This window comes from Physeter macrocephalus, chromosome 9, assembly GCF_002837175.3.
Source record: "Physeter macrocephalus isolate SW-GA chromosome 9, ASM283717v5, whole genome shotgun sequence".
In the NCBI taxonomy this organism is placed as follows: Eukaryota; Metazoa; Chordata; class Mammalia; order Artiodactyla; family Physeteridae; genus Physeter; species Physeter macrocephalus.
The window spans coordinates 107264958-107281138 of NC_041222.1; the positions used below are offsets into that span (position 1 = coordinate 107264958).

At 40.4% G+C, this 16181-nt stretch overlaps 1 protein-coding gene across 2 annotated transcripts in view; it reads left to right on the forward strand.

Annotated features, from left to right (window-relative positions):
• DDX60 (DExD/H-box helicase 60) overlaps positions 1 to 16181 on the forward strand; it is a 91404-nt gene that overhangs the window by 29948 nt on the left and 45275 nt on the right. For both annotated transcript variants that reach the window (XM_028494282.1, XM_028494281.1), the window contains exons 11-18: positions 1889 to 1994; positions 2446 to 2561; positions 4167 to 4327; positions 8073 to 8325; positions 10189 to 10355; positions 10904 to 11062; positions 12693 to 12842; positions 15117 to 15236. In XM_028494282.1, coding sequence (XP_028350083.1) covers positions 1889 to 1994; positions 2446 to 2561; positions 4167 to 4327; positions 8073 to 8325; positions 10189 to 10355; positions 10904 to 11062; positions 12693 to 12842; positions 15117 to 15236 — 1232 coding nt within the window. The remainder of the gene's footprint in view (positions 1 to 1888; positions 1995 to 2445; positions 2562 to 4166; positions 4328 to 8072; positions 8326 to 10188; positions 10356 to 10903; positions 11063 to 12692; positions 12843 to 15116; positions 15237 to 16181) is intronic.

Consider the following 16181-nt stretch of genomic DNA (forward strand, 5'->3'; position numbering starts at 1 on the left):
TCCGGAGCCTGTGCTCCGCAACGGGAGAGGCCACAACAGTGAGGGCCCCGCGTACCAGAAAAAAAAAAAAAAAAAAGATGATTGGATTTGGCTAAAGAGAGAATTTGTGAGCTAGAAATAGATCAAAAGAACTACAGGTACAATAGTGATGAACACATTACATACCTTAAATTTACACAGGGTTATATGTCAGTTATATCTCAAGCTGGAGAAATTTTAAAAGAACCGAAAAACAATCAAAAGAAATAGAGATAAAAAATGATAAAATACATGTTAAAAGACATGGAAGACAGAACGAAGCTGTCTAAGCTTTCATTCATTTGGAGATTTGGAAGGAGAGGCCAAGCCAGTGTAGATTGGGCCGTATTTGACGAGACCACGGCTGGCGTTTGCCTGGATGATGAAAGACAGGGATTTGCACACTCAGGGCGTATGATGAGTCCCGAGTGGGGCAAAGCAAACATATGCACATGCATACGCACAAATACACACACTAGGCACGATGCAGTGGGATTAGAGAATGTAAAAAATAAATATCTTAAAAGGACCAGAGTTACTTACAAAGGAATAAAAATTAGTCTCTAATAATAGACTTTCCCAAATATCAGGATAGAAGTCAGAACATAATGAAATCATATGTTATTCTTAAAATACAGTTTAAGAAATGAGTAGCTTGGACATTTTTCAAAATACAAACGCTGATTTATCCATCATCCTGTCATCACTGGAGACATTTCTATATCATGAATTTCAGGAAGAATAAAATGACCCCAGATGGAAAGTGGCAAAGAAGGCTAAGGGGGGTTGGGGGTGTATTGATACAAGTGTATTTTTCAGAGTCCAGGGGAAGAATATATATCCCCTTTCATTATGTCAGGATGAGTTAGTTCCACCAGACAAAGACGCTTGAGAGCAAGGAGTTTATTGTTCCCAGGAAGATCCAATAAGGGAGTGCTTAGGTAATACCAGGAAGAAAACACAGTCAGTGCAGGCGGTGTTAATGCGTAGGTTTCCACATGGGCAACTACAGGTAAATTTTACTGGGAATCCTAGAACTGTGTGCAAACCACTATGGAGATGTCTTACCCAAAGAGCAAGGTAGCTGGGGTATTTACCTTGTGACTTTCGTCAAGTCTCGGGGGGCATGAAATCCTTAGGACTCTGGCTGCACCCAAGGCTGTAAGGAGAAAGCGCTCAGGGAGAGTTGCAGGGACTCATAGGAAGGTTTCAGGCAAACGCAGGGACAGTGGACGTCAAGGAAATAACGAGCAGAGCAATTGAAGCTCACCTAGAATTATGAACCAGACACTGGATAAAGGGGCATTTATTAGCCAGCTGTTGTATATACGATCAATATGTGACGTGTGATATCCACCTGTCATATGTAGGTGTACGTGGGCATAACATCAAGGAGGATGTAAGAGAAGACTAATGATACCGCATAATTTCATTGACGTCTGTATTTTCCCCCTACTTTTTTATTTTTATAAAAGTATATATGTAAGAGATTTCTGAGTGAGACTTCCGTGTTTAAATTCCTTGCCTCATAATAGGAAATAAGAAAAGGAACAAACATTTGAAATAGGAAACATAGGTGTTTTTCTGTCTATCAGTGTATCTGTTCATCCATCCATCCATCCATCCGTCTATCTATCCTTCTATCTACCTACATACATGCCTAAATGCTACCTATTTCTTTATATTCTGCTGTGTTCCAGAATGTTTTAATGTGGAAAATAGCTTTATGGGAAGGGCTGGAATTGATCAATGTAAATAAGTAAGATCAATGAAACATGATGTTTTTTTAAATGTGAAGTTTTAGAAAATGATGTGTAACATTGCTGTATGAAAGTTTCACATTTGACCTTGCCTTACTACTTTTTTACAGATACCTCCAAGGAAAAGATGGCTAATTTGGGTTTTATTCCAGTGTCATGTCAGGTGGTTGATAAGTTTGCTGGGGACATTTTGAAAGATTTGCCTTTCCTAACGAGGTATGGGGGCCACTGGGTGGAATGGATGAATTACTCATTGAAGCTTTTACAAAGTTCGACAGATTATTTATAAAGAGGTTATATTAGATGTAACATGTGTTTGTAACACATAATGAGTTTAGTTTCAAATTTACCAATGTCTTGTGATCATAACTAGCTTAAAACCCAACATAGTTTTAACCTTAGAGTAAAATCATTCCAGCTGTGTGTTTGTAATTAATGAATGGGTGGATAAATATTTGTTGAGGTCAATGGCACGAGATAATGGGGTGGATTCTGGGTTCTGAAGCCCCAATAAACTGTTCTTTGGATTCTACCACCCACCTTATATCTTGGAAAGAGGAAAGGTGGCTATGATTTTTTAAAAAATTATTAAAAAATGAGATCTATGCTGTGCTATATTTGGAGGCGTGCAATTTAAAATGTGCCTATATTTCTTTTCGTCTCCTAGCGATGATCCTATTGTAACTTCACTGGTCAAGCAGAAAGAATTTGATGAGCTTGTGCACTGGCATTCTCACAGACCCCTCAGTGATGATTATGACAGGACAAAGGGCCACTTTGACGGTGAGTTCTGCGATTCTGGTGAAATACCTTAAAATCGATTTCACTCTCTGCCTTTTATGTTACAATGAAAAATTACTCTATTTCTTGCATAACAACAATGTACAAGATATGTAGGTATATGTCAGTAAAGAGGGTGAGGAAAGAGCCCCACTTTGCTGACTGTCACGTGTACACGGGCACACAGCTGTCTTAGGAGCAAGTGCACAGAGATGGCATTTGTCCCGCAAAAGTTAGAAGCTGTTTTAAGCTAAGACAGTTTATAGTTTAAGACATCTGTGTGCTCCTTGATGGCAGAAATATTGAGGCTATAGGCTTTCAAGCAGTTGCAGCTGCTTTCGCCTCACCCATAACAAGGGCAGCAGTTGACCCACCTTCACGCTCGGGATGGAGGCTGTGGCACCACTGAGAGCAAGTCAGCTGAGACTGACTTAGGGACCTTTCTCCCCGGCTCATCCCTTATCTTCTTTTGTCTACCCCATGCTCACCCCCATCCTTCTTCCAGTGGACAGAACTTACCTTCAGAAGAATCTAAGAGTGGACCCAGTAAGCGTGTTCCCACGAAACACTTCCTAGCCTGCTGTTACAAACAACTACTAATATCCTGAAAAATACAAGGGCGTTTTTAGATCAATCATTAACATCCTTCGGAGCCGTTTGATTTACATATGTAGGTACAGATATAGAAAAATCAGCCTGCTTAACTAGTCCCTTGAAGTGAGTGCTGTAGTTTTCTCTGGGGATGGGAGTAAGTCATACCTTGAGAGTGCTGGGATTTCCTATGTCATTGAATTTTTCCACAGTGAGTCTTTCTGAGCTGCCAAGTTCTTGGCTCCGTGACCATGGTCTGGAGTAAGGATTTTTCTGTCAAGTGATACAAGAAGCCATGATACCCTAGATGGATATCTTCCTGATTTGGCCTTGACCTTCCCCGTTCTTTTTTTTTTTTTTAATTAATTTATTTATTTATATTGGCTGCGTTGGGTCTTAGTTGCTGCACGCGGGCTTTCTCTAGTTGCGGCGAGCGGGGGTTACTCTTCGTTGTGGTGCACGGGCTTCTCACTGCAGTGGCTTCTCTTGTTGCAGAGCGTGGGCTTCAGTAGCTGTGGCACGTGGGCTCCGTAGTTGTGGCACGCGGGCTCTAGAGCGCAGGCTCAGTAGTTGTGGCGCACGGGCTTAGTTGCTCCACGGCATGTGGGATCTTCCCGGACCAGGGCTTGAACCCGTGTCCCCTGCATTGGCAGTGGATTCTCAACCCCCGCGCCACCAGGGAAGCCCTACCTTCCCCCTTCTTAACTTCATTCACAGGGCACAAAACAGAAGTAATGCCCAGAATCTGTCATTCTTTGTAGCATCCTGATATTTGCTTTGAGAGGTGTACAGTGAAAGGGTGTGTGGCGCTTGCATCCTTTAAATAAAGTAAGGAATCATTCTGTGGACAAGAGATAGTGTGATTTAATATTCCTTCTTTAACAAAAGTCATCAGTCAAAGTTACTGTTACAAACTAAAAAGAAAAGTGCACGTGTGTGTGGGATGGTGTGAAGGATTAGTGAGAACGCTGTTGAAAATATGTAGTAGTGTTGCATTTTAAGCCTTTTCTTTTCCAGAAAAATCTAGAGATCCTCGTCATCTTAGATCTGTGCAAATGTATCATCGTTTTCAGCGATTTTATGGGAAGTCATTAGAATCAGTCTCTTCAAAATTTGTTGTACCTCAAGCTATCAAGCCAAAGAAGAATTTCTGTGAACCCAAGAGCAAAAAGATACAGGTAGGTTATATTCATTCTATCAAAATTTTTTTTAACTTTTCATTGTCCTTCTTTATTGTTTTTTGTTCAATCCCTTTGATAGTTGCTTTCCATGCTACGTTTTTAGAAAAGTAAAGGGATGGGAAAGATACTCCATGCAAATGGAAACTGAAAGAAAGCAGGGGTAGCTATGCTTATACCATAGAAAATAGACTTTAATACAAAGACTGTAATAAGGGAGATAGAAGGTCATTATATAATGATAAAGCTGAAAATCTGAAAGCTTTTTCTCTAAGATCAGGAACAAGACAAGGATGCCCAGTCTCACCACTTGTATTCAACATAGCTCTGGAAGTTTTAGCCAGAGCAGTTAGTCAAGTAAAAGAAATAAAAGGTGTCCACACTGGAAAGGAAGAAGTAACACTGCCTGTTTGCAGATGACATTATGTTATGTAAAAACCCCACCAAAAAACTGTTAGAACTAATAAATGAATTCAATAAAGTCACAGGATACAAAATCAATATACAAAAGTCTGTTGTGTTTCTATACACTAATGATGAACTATCAGAAGCAGAAATTAAGAAAACAATCCCAATTACAATTGCATCAAAGAGAATAAAATACCTAGGAATAAATTTTAACCAAGGAGGTTACAGTACATTGAAAACTACAAGACAGTGATGAAAGAAATTGAAGAGGATACAAATAAATGGAAAGATATTCTGTGCTCATGGATTGGAAGAAAGAATATTGTTAAAATGTCCTTACTGCCCAGAGTAATGTATAGATTTAATGGAATCCCTATCAAAATTCCAATGGCATTTTCCACAGAAATAGAACAAACAATCCTAAAATTTGTATTGAGCCATAAAACACCCTGAATAGCCAAAACAATCTTCAGGAGAAAGAACAAATCTACAGGCATCACACTCCCTGATTTCAAGCTATATTACAAAGTTATAGTAATCGAAACAGTATGGTATTGGCATAAAAACAGGTACATGGGTCAATGGAACAGAATAGAGAGCCCAGAAATAAACTCAAGCATATATGGTCAATTAATTTATGACAAAGGAGGTAAGAATATACAATGGAGAAAAGATAGCCTCTTCAATAAATGGTGTTGGGAAACCTGGACAGCTACATGCAAAAGAATGAGGCTTGGAACCCTATCTTATACTATACACAAGAATTAACTCAAAATGGATCAAAGACTTCAAGACCTGAAACTGTAAAAGTTCTAGAAGAAAGCATAAGCTGTAAGCTCCTTAACATTGGTCTTGGTGATGATTTTTTGGATTTGACACCAGAGGCAAAGGTAACAAAAGCAAAAATAGACAAATGAGACTGTATCAAACTAAGAAGATTCTTCACAGCAGAGGAAACCATCAAAAAAATGAATGGGCAACTAACTACAAAATGGGAGAAAATATTTGCAAATCATATATCTGATAAGGGGTTAATATCTAAAATATACAGAAAACTCATACAACTCAATAGCAAAAAATCGAACAATCTGTTTAAAAAGTGGGCAGAGTAACTAAATGGATATTTTTCCAAAGAAGACATGCAGATGGCTAACAGGCACATGAGAATATGCTCAACATCACTAATCATAGGGGAAATCAAATCAAACCCACAATGAGATATCGCCTCACACCTGTCAGAATGGCCGTCATCAAAAGGGCAAGAAGCAACAGGTGTTGGCCAGGATGTGGAGAAAAGGGAGCCCTTGTGCACTGTTGGTGGGAATGTAAATTGGTGCAGCCACTATGGAAAATAGTATATTTCCTCCAAATATTAAAAATAAAACTACTATATAGTCCTGCATTCCCATTTCTGGTATTTATCCCAGAAAAGAAAACAGGATGTAGAAGAGATCTCTGCACTCCCATGTTCATTACAGCATTATTCACAGCAGCCAAGGTACGGAAACAATGTAAGCGTCCAACAAGGGATGAATGGATAAAGAAGATGTGGTCTGTATATATATTGGAATATTATTCAGTTATAAGGAGGAAATTCTGCCATTTGTGACAGCGTGGTTGAACCTCGAGGTGCTAAGTGATGTAGGTCAGACAGAGAAGGCAGATACTGCGTAGTGTAACTTACACGTGGAATCCAAAAGAAAAAAAAGGTCAAACTCATAGAAACAGAGAGGAGAAACATGGTGACTAGAGCGGATAACCCGACATCATATCATTGAATTTGCTAAGAGAGTAGATTTTAAATATTCTCACCTCCCCTCCTCCCCAAAAAGATAAATATGTGAGTTGATGAGTGGGTTAATTAACTCAGTGGGGAGAACCCTTCCACAATGTACATGTATATCAAGCCACCATGATGTACACTTTCAATATCCAACAGTTTTTCAATTATACCTAAAGTTAGAAAAATATTTGAGCACACATGAGGACTTTTGCTTTAATAGTCAACAAGCAGCCACCTCAGGCCCAGCTTGGTGGTCTTTGTTTTTCTCCTCATGGCGACAACCTCCTTTTTATTTTCACAGCCAATTTTATCTTTAGTGAGACCATCCAATTACAACTATTCCTTTTTTATTTACTGAAAAGTTTCTTTTATATAGTTATTTTTTTTCGAGAGAGAGGTTATAAAATAGAAAGTTGGCAAAAATTCTGATTACCTAGTGTAAGGTATAAAGACTGAAAAAAATTTCATGTTTTTTTAATCTTCTACATTATTGGAAATTAAATAAATTATCTCGTGGAGATTAAACAACCTCAGCACCGTGTAAATGTGCTCTTCCAGCAACACTTCAAGCTAAAACAAACATATTGTACCTGGCAAAGAGCCAGGGCTTGTTCTTGTCCTATTGAGACAGAACCATGCCGAGTTATCCCAGGACAGGGCGGTACATTTGGGAAGTTGAAACATTGGAGAAGCTCCACTGATTCGAATTAAATACTGAGAAAGTGATGACAATGAAAATTGACTTCATTAAAGGCAAAGTTTAGATATGAGTTTCATGACTAAGCAGAATAATGGAAGGTTTGTCAGTGTTCTCTTACGGATACAACAGTTCTCTAATTTTCTTTGCACGTTAATCAGTCAAGTAGGTAAAAGTGTAGTAGAAGTGGGTCTATATTACATGTAAGTTGGTTGGAAATGCTTGTCTAGACAGAGCAAACTGGTTTATTTATGATGTTCCTTCCCACCTGCCCCTTCCTCATTCACCCCTAAAAGAGGATGAACCTGTGCTGTGCTTGGGACACACCAACAACTATTTCTGGCACATTTCTGTCTAATGACAAGGAAAATCACAACTGCATTGCGTGTGATGAGCGTTTGATAGACGCCCGGGCAGGGGAGGAATACGTACTCAGGCTGGGAGAGTTGAGCAAGGCTTTGTGGAAGAAATATCTAGAAGCACAAGTTGGGGTAGGGAGGTGACCATGGGGGATGGAAGAGGAAAACCAACTCCCGAGAGATCAGGAGACAGAAAAACCAGAGTCCTGGTGTTTCTGATTGTATTACATTTACTCTTCAATTTATAACCTACACCACTTGGAAATCTAGAAAAATTATCTGGACAGAGGCTTTATAGTCAGTAAATTGGATTGTCCAAAGATTTCAATTCACAGAGGCTTCAATGTTAAGAGACACTGAAACGAAAATTGTGCCTTGTTAAGAACGGGATGATGTTCAAAATAATCAATATACACTTAAAACTATTGTCTCATTCATGCAGTGCCATCTTGGACTATTTCCAACTTGTTTTATGACACATTTCCTTCTTTTGGGCAGGAGACCAAGGCTGAAAAAATTACTAGAGAGAATAAGGAGAGGCTATTTGCCAAGGAAGAACAAAAAGAAGAGAAAAAATGGAATGTTATGTCCTTTTCTATTGAGGAGGAAATGAAAGAGAATTTAAACTCTGGAATAAAGAACCTAGAAGAGTTTTTGAAATCATGTAAAAGTAGCTCAGTGAAATTGCGAGTTGAAATGGTGGGGATTACTGCCTGCTTGAGAGCGTGGAAAGAACATTGCCGTGGTGAAGGTATGTGGCTTTGAGTTCTTGTTGAGTTGTTTGTTTGAATACATTGGAGAAGAATAAAAATCTAATGATGATAGCTGTTATTTATTAACTGGAAGTTTGTGTTAGAAGGTTTAGAGAAGCCTTAGATGCATTATCTGATTTTTGTCCTTGGAGAATTCCTCTAAGTACTATTACCTCTATTTTATCAAAGAGCAATGAAGTCTCAAAGGGGGCCCCAACAGCAAAGATACAGCACATTCATAAGCAAATACAAATCAATTCCTTATCATTTACATGTGGGATCTAAAATATGACACTAATGAGCTTACCTATGAAACAGAAACAGACATGCAGACATAGAGATCAGACTTGTGGTTGCCAAGGAGAGGGGGAGGGAAGGATTGGGAGTTTGGGATTAGCAGATGCAAACTAGTATATATAGGATGAATAAACAACAAGGTCCTATTGTAGAGCACAGGGAACTATTGGAAAAGAATATGAAAAAGAATGTATATGTATAACTGAATCACTTTGCTGTACAGCAGACATTAACACAACAATATAAATTAACTACACTCCAATAAAAAAATTCAAATCAATTCCCAGTCAAAGTTTACAAACAACCACTTAGAGAGTTGTGGGCGTTGTTAAGGGGACCCACGGATGGCGAGGTCCCAGGGAGAGTCTGTCATTCATCTCTGAGATCTGAAGTGCGAACATTGTCTTTCTGGGCAAAACTCGGATCGTGTTTGCCTGGCATGCTGAGTTCTTCCAGAAGTTGCTGTGGTTTCCATGTGCTCTACTTTACAACTGCTGCAATAGATAGTAGAAAAAGAAAAGAAGAGGCAGGAAGAGGCAGGTAAGGGAGAAACATGGCTGGGTGGAGATGTGTAAGTTGATGGCAGGTGAAATGATGAGGGGCCAGTACACCTCCAAACTGACAGTCCTGAGTACACCTCACTGACCTGTCTGTCTTGGTCGTCTCCACACTTGAATCCGTTGAACACGGGGTCACTGGGGGTTCTTCTCCCCCCCACCCCGTCATTCTACAAACTTCAATCTGCCCCTGCAACGACAGACTTCCCTGAGGATTTCATCCCAGTGAGAAGCATAAGACTTGGCCTCTGTGGGTCTCTCTCATTAAGATGTTGTGTCAGGATTTGCAGTTGACCTGAGAGAGATCAGGATTAACAGTGGCTTAAATTTCTTTTGTAGCCTTTATAGCATCAGTATGTGTTTGGTAATATTTGTTAAATACATAAAATGTAGATTGATTGGAAGAAGGGGCGAATCAAAACTGCCCTAACGTGTGAAGTATGAAAAGACCAGCCGTGAGGAGGACTAGGAAGGATGTATGTGACTCTAAAGAAATGGACAGGGATTAGCAAAGTTTGGATCTGGCAGGTGTAACAGACTGATTGAATTTATAGGCTGCAGTGATTACACCAGATACTTATCTCTGGTCACCGTTAGGATTCAATAAATGTTGCCAAGTTTTTAACCAGATATTTAAACTCATCTGGACATTTTTCTTTGAACATAGTAGAGAAGGCATGAAAATAATAGTTGGGAAAGATCTGTATTCCTTAGAACTTAGACCAACTTGGGCTTTAGTGATCTTATTTCTATCATGAGCTACAAGATTTTTCTGTTTCTCCCAACACTTACAGAGCTACATCTCATTTAACCACAGAGATGTTGGAATGTGTTTAGTAGCACTTTGATTTTATTGAGTTTTCTGTATTCCAAAACCTCCATAAATGCTAAGTAAGACAATGAATTTAATTGGGTCGGTTGATAGCCTGAGTGACTAATCTTGGACTATCAAACATTTATTATTTTTGATGGCCTTTATAACAGTTTTGCTGTTTATTCTTTACCAAGGTGAAACCACAAAAGATTTAAGTATAGCTGTTCAAATGATGAAAAGGATCTACTCCGTGACGGAAAAATACCCAGAACTTTTGCAAGAAGCAGATTGGCAACTCATAGCCAGATGCCTTAGGTATTTAGGATTTGAGGAGTTGGCAAGTTCTTTGCATCCAACCCAGGTAATGTTTTCAGAATAGCTCCATTCTAATAGAGTAATTATTAGGTGCACCTCAAGTGTCTTGTAAACACAGTTATCTGGGTATTTTTTTTTTTTTTACTGAAAATATTTACTCCAAGTTCATAATCATTATTAGTAATCCAGCTCCCCCAACTTGAAGTAACCTAGAATTAGAAAATTTTACAAAAGCTTCTCTGGGCAAAAATGCCAGATAGTCTCTGCAGACCCTTAAAACTAATCCTGTGTTTAATTCTAGCAAAACATTTAAACACCATATTGCGACTGTTCAGTTGTCTTGATATCAGATTGTAGCTCAAGTGCCGTGATGGATATCTGAAAATCTTGATGTCTGCTCTTTACTTTTAGTTAAGATAATGATTTAGGTGGTAAGAGATTTCTTCAATAAATATTGCAAAATTTGAAAGATGGTACAGTGCTTTTCTCATAAAAATTAGTTTTCAGTTATTTTATTTTAAAAAATATTTTTAATCATTTAAAGGATGCTATAATTTAAAATCACTTTCAAAATGGACTTGTAAACTCCTGTAGGTCACAGGAAATGACGTAAAGGAGAAGAAAAAGAACAAATACTCAGTTGGCATGGGGCCAGCTCGGTTTCAGCTGCAGTACATGGGCCACTATTTGGTACGAGATGAGAGGAAAGATCCAGACCCCAGAGTCCAGGACTTTATTCCTGACACCTGGCAGGTAATGACTGGATGAAACAAACATTTTTGTATTTTATTATTAAATCTGATCTCAGGAGCTTCTCATGATTCCACACAGCACATTTGGCATGAAATTCTTAACCTTGAGTCATCTCACTTAAAATGGTCATGGGAAATGTCAAATGTAGACTTTTTCCCATTTCAAGAAAGTGAATTTTTCGTATCATCCATTTTTCATAGATAGACCATTTTCTTGGAGGTACTCTGATGGAGTCACGTGGATGTATTTGAAGTTCTGTCTTTGTCATCCGACTGTATCATTATGGAACATCCTCCAAGGCTTCCCTGTGACTGTAGGACATCCTATGTAAATACAGAAATGTGACAGAGACATTCAAGGAGTTTAAGCAGTAGAGGCAGTTGTTTAGATATTTACAGCCTGTACCCGTGACCATGGTAGCTACTTTTCTATAAATAAATGTAAAATTAATATTGATAGCTATAAAATTAGGAATAGAAGGGTGCGTTTCTGCATTGATTTAACCTTATAAAATTGCCTCGAACCTTATCAGTTAAACACGTTTGCCGATGAAAATGCCATTTCAGAGGTTCCGCCTAACAGATGGGCTTATCAGAATCTGACTTTATCGTCCTTGTGTTGACGATGCTGGAGTGCTTCAGAAACTCCCTGCCTGCTGTTCAGGAGCAGGGGGACCAGGTCCTTCCTTCCTGAAGTGCAGAACACGAAGCAGCTGAGGGCCCTCCAGGTAGCTACGCCCCCCTCCACTGCACTTCTTTGGATGTCGCCTTTGCCCCGAGGTGTGGCCCAGAGCGGACCTGGATTCCGAGTGTGCAGGATGGGGCTCTGGGGGGCTTTTCCATCTTCTGTCCATCACACAGGCTAATGATCCTTTGGCTACTCCTCATTTTGATGAATAAAAGCACAGGCTAAAGGGATGAGAGTCTGTTTTTTTTTTGTTTTGTTTTTTTTTTTTTTTGCGGTACGCGGGCCTCTCACTGTTGTGGCCTCTCCCGTCGCGGAGCACAGGCTCCGGACGCGCAGGCCCAGCGGCCATGGCTCAGGGGCCCAGCCGCTCCGCGGCATGTGGGATCCTCCCGGACCGGGGCGCGAACCCGCGTCCCCTGCATCGGCAGGCGGACTCTCAACCGCTGCGCCACCAGGGAAGCCCAAGAGTCTGTTTTAATGAAGGTCCCACATGCCCTCCAAAGTAGGGGCTGGCATCCTTCTATTTAGAAAGTACAAGATAAGTAGTAAAATGATTAATCATTGATACTTTTTTTTCTGTTCAGCTACTTTTTCACTGTTACAAAAATACATACTCTTAGATCTTCATTTCTCAGAGCCGTTGTGCACTTAGTCAATGACAAGTAATCAGAAAGAATATCTACCCAAGGACAAGATATTTTGTTCAGACCCACTCTCCGTTTTCCACACACAAACCCACCTCCAGACGCTCAAAAGCACTGCAGTTGTCTCTTCTGGGAGAGGCCGTGAGTTCTTCACAAGTTCCCGTGTATCTTTTTGGTGTGTTTTCAACTCGCGGCCACTCCTTTGCGGCTCAGAGAGTTATGCTGGAAGAGTCTTAAGGTATTTGTTTTGCTAACATGCTTCTCGTGGTGCTGACACAATGGTGCTCTGAACCCTGCAGCGAGAGCTCCTGGACGTTGTGGACAAGAACGAGTCTGCGGTCATAGTGGCCCCCACGTCCTCAGGGAAGACCTACGCCTCCTACTACTGCATGGAGAAGGTGCTGCGGGAGGGTGACGACGGGGTGGTCGTGTACGTGGCCCCCACCAAGGTAGGTCCGGGGGCTGGGGGGGTCATTCAAGTGACTTGAATTTTCTCTTTCACTCCTGAACCTCCTCTTTTAGTTTAATGCACGTGGTCATGTGGTAGATCTAGCTCTCTTTATTTTTTTTCCCAATTTATTTTTTTCCACTTTTATCGAGATAAAATGGACGTGTAACCTGTTAGTTTCGTGTGTACAACATAATGGTCAATATTTGTATGTATTGTTAAATGATCCCCCCCCGTAATTCTAGTGAACATGAATCATGCATCACCTCATATAGTTATACATTTTTTTTTCCTTTCCTTTTAAGATCTACTCTCTTAGAAACTGTCAGGCACACAATACCGCATTGTTAACTGTAGTCACTGTTACATCCCCAGACTTTTTTATCTTATAACTGGAAGTTTGTACCTTTTGACCCCCTTCACCCGTTCTCCCCTCCCTTAGCCCCACCGTAGCCAACGACCAGCCTGTTCTGTTGCCATGCGTCTCACTTTATTTTCTAACCGGCATTTTCTCCTCCCAGTCTGAGAGGCCGAAGTAATACTTCCCTTAGAGCACTGTGAGGCAGAGGTCTGGTCCTGTGATCTTGTCATTCAGCTTTTTGCTCGAACCGAGAGAAGCGTCCTGACTCTGTCGGGTAATGTTGAGTCTTTAGGAACCCCGCGTTGCCTCTGCCCTTGATGGGATGCATCCTGTCTGCTCTTGGGCGTCAGTGCCTGATGTGTTTCTCATGCCAGGTGGTTTTGCCATATTTCTTTTATGGCTAGAACCACCTAATGCCAAACTTAAATACAGAAAGTATGACCTTTGTCATTTAGCAGAAAGGCTGATTTACAGGAAGTAGTAAGTTTGCATATCCTCATTTACAACCCCTTGTTTTTAGTGCAGTTACTCTTAAGGAAGGTAGATTTACCTGGGATAACTGTGATTCTACGGATTAAAATGAGATCTCACTCCATTTTAGTTTCCAGGAAAATGTGGCGTCGAGTGACTTGGGATCAGCCTCAGAAGCGGACTGATCAACATGATTAGTTGAAATGAGCACTTTCGTGTTGATTGTAGCTTTTTCGTTTTTCGTGGTTACGAAAGCAGTGAGTGTTCATAGCAGGAAATTAATAAAATATATCAAGAAAAATTAAGCTTACTGGAGGTGGAATTGGTAATTCAACACAATACATATTCCTCTTCTAAAAGTTTTAGAAACCAAAGGTTTTAGAAGCCAAATTACTCTTCTAAAAATTTAAATCCATTTTTATTCCCTCTGACCGTATATGGAAGTATATATATCCTCTTTTTTTTTTTCCAACATTCCTATGATCTTTAAACATTTTTTGCCATACTGCTAGGTAAAAATTTCCGTCTCATAATAAATCTGCACTTCTGTGATCACTGATTGGGGAGCCTTTCCGTATGATTTCTGGGCAGTGCTATTTCTTTAATCATGAACTACTTGCTCACGACATCTGCCCATTTTCTTTTTCTTGTAGTGGAAGGGGATTGCCTTTTTATCGATTGGCCGGTAGTTGGTATAATAAGTATATTACTTTTTCTCTGTAAAGTATAACCAATATACTTCTGTCATTTTATCTTTTTGCTATATTGCGGTTATATTAATGATATTTTGTTAATATCTTTGTATAGTCAGATCTATCAATATTTCCGTTTAGTGTTTCCGAGTGTGTTCAAATATATGAAAATAGGTGAAAATGTCCACTTTCTAGTATCTTTATGCTTATGTTTTAAAGTTTACATTTTAATCTAGGTGAGACTTTTTTGGGCATAGAGTGTGAAATACAGAGATGTGTATGGGTTTGCACACGCTCCGATTCCGCTGGCCACCACCTGCCTGGTCTGGGGTGTGGGGGTCCCCTGTACACTCGCAGGTAGAGGTTTGGGGATGCCCCAAATAGGAGAACCACACGTCCATCCTGGCTGCCCTCCTTGGCCGTTCTACGTAGACTCACGGTTTCTTTCTAAGCCTTGGTGGCCCAGGTATCAGCTGTTTGTTTGTCATGTGTGGGCAGCATTTCCTGCTTTTTCCCTCTGATGAAGCCGGTTTTTCCCATTTTACGTTGGGTTGAGGTTATAAGTGAAGTTCACGTGCAGTCACAGAGCTCAAAGACAGCCCGTGGGTTAGGCAGATGGTAGGAGAAAGGGGTGATGAAGCTTCCTGCCCTCCCAGCAGTACGTAGTTTTAGGCAGTGCCTGTCTTTCTCTCTCTGAGCTTTCCCCTGTACTTTATTATGTGATTAATGGATATTTTCCCCTGTCAATCAGGCCCTTGTCAATCAGGTGGCAGCAACTGTTGAGAATCGTTTTAACAAAAATCTGCCAGACGGTGAAACTCTGTGTGGTGTTTTTACACGGGACTATCGTCATGAGGCTCTAAACTCTCAGGTAGGACATACACTAATTAATGCATTTGTTACCGAATTATATGATAGTACTTAGAAGTCTCTTTCAGTAGAAATGCGATATCTTGACAAGGGCTTGTAGAAGTAATTTTCTTGAATTTATAAAAGATGAAGTGGCTTTAGAGAAAATTTAACAGTGTTATATTCCAGAGAGTAAGAAATGGAGCTCATCTTTCTCAAGGACACTTACCTTTTGATTTCAGATTTCAGTTATAGTTCATGGCATCATCTTGGTTTATAAGTGGATCGAAAATGATCTGAAGAACCCCATGTTATAAAGACTGACAAACTGATTTCCATTCAGAATAACTGTTTCTTGACCTTTCTTGATGGGAAGGATACTCATCATAATTTCAAAATGTTGTATTTATGGATGGACTTCATGGTGTTAAGTAAATCAGACAGTTTCCCTCCTTATTAAACTCACTGAAAACAGTTACAGCTCAACAGAAAGTGAAAACGTGACTATAGCACATTGCATGGTCGATGTGAGATGTGACACCCACATCACCATTTGTAAGAGCACCGCTGCCCAGGGGCGGGACGTGAGGTCCGACAGAGGCCGGCTGTCTGCCCCTGTGCTGACCCACTTTCGGCGCCCTGGGACTGAGCAGGGCTGGGGCAGAGACATTGGCCATTTCGGCTGCGTGTGGAGTAGCGCTGACAGCTGCCACGCGCTCCAGAGTCCAAGCCAGGTGGGCCAAAGCGTCACCAGGTGTGTTCTGAAGTTCACCACCTTCCTCTGCCCCATCCTCTCCCAACTTCCATAGTTGTTCATTAAAAAAAATATTTTTTTTTCATAGTTGTTCATTTTTATTTTTATTTTATTTTATTTTTTTGTTTGTTTGTTTTTTGTGGTATGCGGGCCTTCCTCTGTTGTGGCCTCTCCCGTTGCGGAGCACAGGCTCCGGACGCGCAGGCCCAGCGG